This window comes from Penaeus vannamei, chromosome 15 (assembly GCF_042767895.1).
Source record: "Penaeus vannamei isolate JL-2024 chromosome 15, ASM4276789v1, whole genome shotgun sequence".
NCBI lineage: Eukaryota > Metazoa > Arthropoda > Malacostraca > Decapoda > Penaeidae > Penaeus > Penaeus vannamei.
In genome coordinates, this window is record NC_091563.1 from 3,883,637 (window position 1) to 3,888,636 (window position 5,000).

The 5,000-nt window shown below is 36.1% G+C and overlaps 1 protein-coding gene across 18 annotated transcripts in view; it reads right to left on the minus strand.

Annotated features, from left to right (window-relative positions):
* Positions 1-5,000, minus strand: part of Rbcn-3B (WD repeat-containing protein Rbcn-3B) — an 80,267-nt gene that overhangs the window by 7,010 nt on the left and 68,257 nt on the right. For all 18 annotated transcript variants that reach the window (XM_070130335.1, XM_070130334.1, XM_070130337.1 and 15 more), the window contains 7 exons: positions 3,765-3,956; positions 3,519-3,646; positions 3,030-3,175; positions 2,720-2,924; positions 2,200-2,391; positions 512-644; positions 158-301 (listed from right to left, as the gene is read on the minus strand). In XM_070130335.1, coding sequence (XP_069986436.1) covers positions 158-301; positions 512-644; positions 2,200-2,391; positions 2,720-2,924; positions 3,030-3,175; positions 3,519-3,646; positions 3,765-3,956 — 1,140 coding nt within the window. The remainder of the gene's footprint in view (positions 1-157; positions 302-511; positions 645-2,199; positions 2,392-2,719; positions 2,925-3,029; positions 3,176-3,518; positions 3,647-3,764; positions 3,957-5,000) is intronic.

Consider the following 5,000-nt stretch of genomic DNA (forward strand, 5'->3'; position numbering starts at 1 on the left):
TACCATATTCCTACCTCATATAACAAAAAAGGGATAACAAATAAAAACTCCATCAGTTTACTAAATGAATGCATATATCAACATAAAAACTATATAAGCACAAATATCTTCATGAAAATAATTCTCACATCTATCCAGATAACAGAAGCTATCTTACTAGTCTGCATAGCTAGGTTGCCTAAGCCAAATCCTTCTGCAGAATCCTGGCCATGGTAAGCACCAATAACCCCTAAGAGAATGATTGCAGTGGCCTGCTTCCTCCGCCCTTCAGACTGCGCTACCACTTCACGGCATGTTTCTCCTGGAAATACGGAGAGGGTTGTACATTACAAATCAACTAAAACCATCTATACTTGTACCACAACAGAGTAATCAATACTCACCAACCATTTCTGCAATATAAACTACATTTAACCTCTCACTTATTAATGGAATCAGTTAAGCAATAATAATCCCAAACTACACTACCTTACATCCAAAAATGCACTACAATAGAGTGAGTCAAGCTTACCATCCATCTCCTCATCATAATGATCCTCATCAAGCTGTGGATGAGGTTCCATGCCACGCTCACTGGTACCAGCACTAGTGGTTGTGTTCCCACTTGTGCCATTGCTTGTAGCTTGAGGAGTCGCTGTATTTGCCTGAAAAAGTGTTTTCTTTAACTTTACAATCTTTTCATCACCATGCGGAGAATAAAAAAGACAACTTTTGTTACAAGTTTGATTATCTGATTTTCTATTGAATCAGAACACTCACAGTTTATTTGCATGTCAAAATCATAGCATGAAACTGATTTATAAGGACGGGATTATCAGATCTATTAGAGTTACAACCTATCTCAGCTTGACTATATGTGGCCTAAATAAATTATACGAATTTAGATTAACCCACTGGATCTGGATGCTTCACTTTCAATCCTGTGGCCCAAAATACGGGCATTATGTTTACTTGTGCAGACATTCTGCTGGGTGTGTGGCTTGTAAATCAGGTGCACACAATAGTCTGAGTGCATTAACAAAATTACATATTTCCCTTTTGCAATGTTTGTTTTCCTGTTTCTGTATAAGCGCTTCCAGGCTTTTTTCTTTTTTTCTAAAGTATATATTTGTTATTTGATTTGCTTTACCCAAATGGTAATAGACTATTTTCCTTGCGCAGACTCTTTAGGTAGTACATAAATCATGGCAATAATAATAACATTAAGTACCACTTTGTTATTTGTGTAATTTCTTAATTTTCTTTATAATATTCAACTTTCCGTAATAAAACCTGTACCGTTGGTCACGATGGGCAGGAATAGGTCCCTAAGCATGGAATGGTGTCCTCCATGAAGACAGTGCACTTTCAGTCATGGCTTATGAATGGTACATTCCACACTTGTTTAAGAATGGAAATGATACAAAAGCCCCTTCCTAAATGCACATGGAGTCTAATCAACCTCTAAGAGCTATGTGCACTTGTGTTGAGTCATTTCTATCACCTCAGCCTCAAATAGAAATGACTGCAAGTTCCTGTCACACAGCCAAAGTTTCCAATAATAGCATATTCCCATCAACTGCCTCTCAAGACAATTTTTTTCATGACACTATGGTCACATCATCTGGATCATAGAGGTAAAGGGTAGCGTTCGTTGTTGTTCTCATTATTCTTCTTTATCTTAAAATCTTTGTTATTTTCGTTTTTATTTATTTAGATTTTTTTATATAGACAACCTATAGCTAAATAAATTTTCAAGAGATTCAAAATAATGACCACTTTTGTGAGGTTTGTACTGTGAAAAGAAAAGACACAAAAATGATTTTTTTTTTTTTTTTGTAACTATTTCAAAAAGAAAAAAAAAGGAATAAAGAAAGAAAGGAAAAAAAAATCTTATTTTTTATACATAGAAAAAAATAATAAAATAAAACAAAATAGAAAATAAAAGTTCTGGTCAGACAATCTTAGTTTATCCCTTTAAATCTTAAGATATTCAGTATGTAGTCTAGACAAAATGCCGATTCTGCACTAACAAGGCTAACTTTGATATTATTGAGACCTCGCTGAACTAGCAGAATGTGTTATCTCAAGCTCAATGAAAGATGATTAGGATTGTCTTAGTTGCAGTTTATTAATTAACATTCTGTAAACTTTTGTGGCAAAATGCATTCAAGGGAAAAGAAAAAAAGTAGATAAAAAGAAAAGAAAGTAAAAACTTACTTTGTTAATTTGTTGCTCTAGCCGTGGTGTATGAGGCGGTTCCTGATGGTTGTTATAATGGGATGGTCCAGTGGGAAGGGGTTCCATGTGGGATGGCAAGTGGGGTGTCCAGCTCTCTACTAACTTTTGGCGACCTTCAACGCCCATTCTTGAGAGTTCTGTCTTAAGCAACGCTTGTGCAGCTTCTCGAACCTTAGGAAAATGTGCAGAGAACTCATTACAGACCAAATTCTTGCTAATTTTTCCTAGATCATATGGGAAAAGGGACAGCACCAAGGAGTGTACATTTCAACCTCAAAAGAGGAAAATTCTAATCAATATATAGCTGCAGTTTGCATTTAATCTTGGACATCTAATGATCCTACTTATTCGGACTAACAAATACTTGTTACCAATAAAATACTTTCTGCCTCTAGGAAAATGGAAACAGGGATGGATAAGGTTTGAATACAGTAATTAAGACATCTTGTTTCTCTGAATCCTTATATTTATATTTCTGGTCTACTCTTGTCAACCTCACCTCTTGACATCGATCTTGCCATCTTCGAGCAAGAATCTCCACCATTGGAGGCTGGTAAGTATTGGCTCCAGCTGCAACTACACAATCAGGCAATAATACTGTGTGCAGGGCTGTTAAGGTTGACCAGCCCTGCTTTATAATTGACTGCTGCCGAGAGAAATCATCTTCATGACTGTTTACTGATTGGTTGGCCTTAGAACTTTGACTGAAAGAAAAAAGGGGAAATGTTAGCATATACAGTCAGTAAGAGTAAAATTATCAACTGTTTCTCCTTCTTGGGGTGCATTTTAATAATGGGAGGAAAACTCACATGTGATTTTTGCGCCTACGTTCCTGTTCTGGGATGAGTGTTGCTGCATTCATGTCCTGCAAAGTGTTTGCTACTGACACAAGTGCAAGTAGATGGTGTGTGGTAAGAGCAGGAGAAATCTCCCAGTGACCTCGACCCGTGAAGACCTGCAAACAAAAGCATGATTATCATTATGTGTACACTGGAAAAGTGGAAAAGTAGAAAAGAAGAAGAAAAAGAAGAAGAAGAAGAAGAAGAAAGTCACCTTGCAATACAGGAAAGGAACTTGACAATGAATGATGGTCTAGGGGTTTAGGGATATAGGCTCTAGGATATTTTTGGATGTCCTTGCTTCAAATTCTTGGGAAACAGTTAATGACACTATGTGTAACATGTCTTTCATAATCTTCTGTCAATGCTTGGAATTATTGAAGGGCAGCAGTCTTCTTATCTCCTCATCAAGTATCTATTATCAAAGGTTAAGAAATTAACAAATCCAAGAGAGCTTACTTGCGTCCTGTGTTCTAGTTTGACCATCTCTGGGGGGAGTTCAGCAGCTAGGTCTGGTGGTAAATTAATTGCAGGCATCTCTGAATCTCGCACTGGATGCCAAGTTGGCATTAAAAGTGACATATACCCTGAAAGATAATTAAAAGAAAAAGAATGTCTTAATCATAATTTTTTGCAAAATAATAAGAATATCACCATAAAAATGACCAATCAATCTTTCATACTACACAAAAGCTTAATAATCACCTGATTTAGAAATGAGACCATAGGAAACTGGAACTCTCGGTTTCAGGAGGCCTAATATATGCTCGCATGTCTGATCCAGGGAGGGATCAAGGCCCCAAGAGTGAAGGAGAGACATGAGCACCTGACCAATCTGCAATGTCTGGGCTGTGACATCCAAATGACGGGGGATTTGAACACGACCACTACTGCCATCTATAGAGAAGAAACAAGGAGCATTCCATCAATAAATTGTTTTTGTTAAAAAATTTAACAAAATAGTTAATAAGAGGGATCTCTAATAACTGGGTACTGAAAGCAACAGCATAACCATGGGTCCAATTCCTTACCTTTTATCAAAACTGGAAATATGGAAAACATAATTGGTGCAACAAGGAATATTGGATAATAAATCAGAGATCAAATATCAGATCTGAAATGCACTTTCATTCTAGCCAAAGGTAAAAATCACTTAAAAATTCCTTTAAAAAGGTAAAAAGCATTAATGGGTTTACGTAATCACAAGGGAAAGATTTATGCTACTACTAAGACAATTTTCTGTGCTGGAAAAGGAGTCAAAAAAGCACTAGAACCAGGGGAAAATGCACCCATGCTTATAAAATGGCACTAACACTTCTACATTTTGAAGATATATCCACTGCAAAATCCTATGACAAAAGCTTCTACTACATATTTCAACTACACTCAATATTATGTACACATCAACTGCAAACTTCAATCTCAATTGTTAATGAACCTCTAAACCTTATTCCAAAGACAGCAAACACCTGAGTTTTGAAAATATACGGGAGATTTTTTTCTGAACCTTCCAAAGTGTAAATCAAAAAGTACTTCATCAAAGTTCACTCACGATATACCTGCAGGTTTCAAATCACTCCTCTGATTTTTTCCACTAAATAAAAGTAGAGGGGAGCAATATATGTAAAAAATAATAATCTAATCTCAATTTGTCAGTAAAGAAATGTTATGTTTACATAATTACAGGAAAGTTGGTTAAAAATACACATCAAGCATAAATGTAGATCATTGCTTATGTACACACTTAAGATTTAAAGGATAACTATATACATTGGTACCACCTGGAAGTTGTTATTTTTGCATGGTTTCTAGAGCTTGACCCCATGATACAATGCCTTCACCATGCAAACTATTCACACACTGGAAAAATATTTTTTGTATCCTTAGAAATACATTCACCACCCTTTTGTACAAGTGAAAAGTGGGGAAAACTGTACCAGC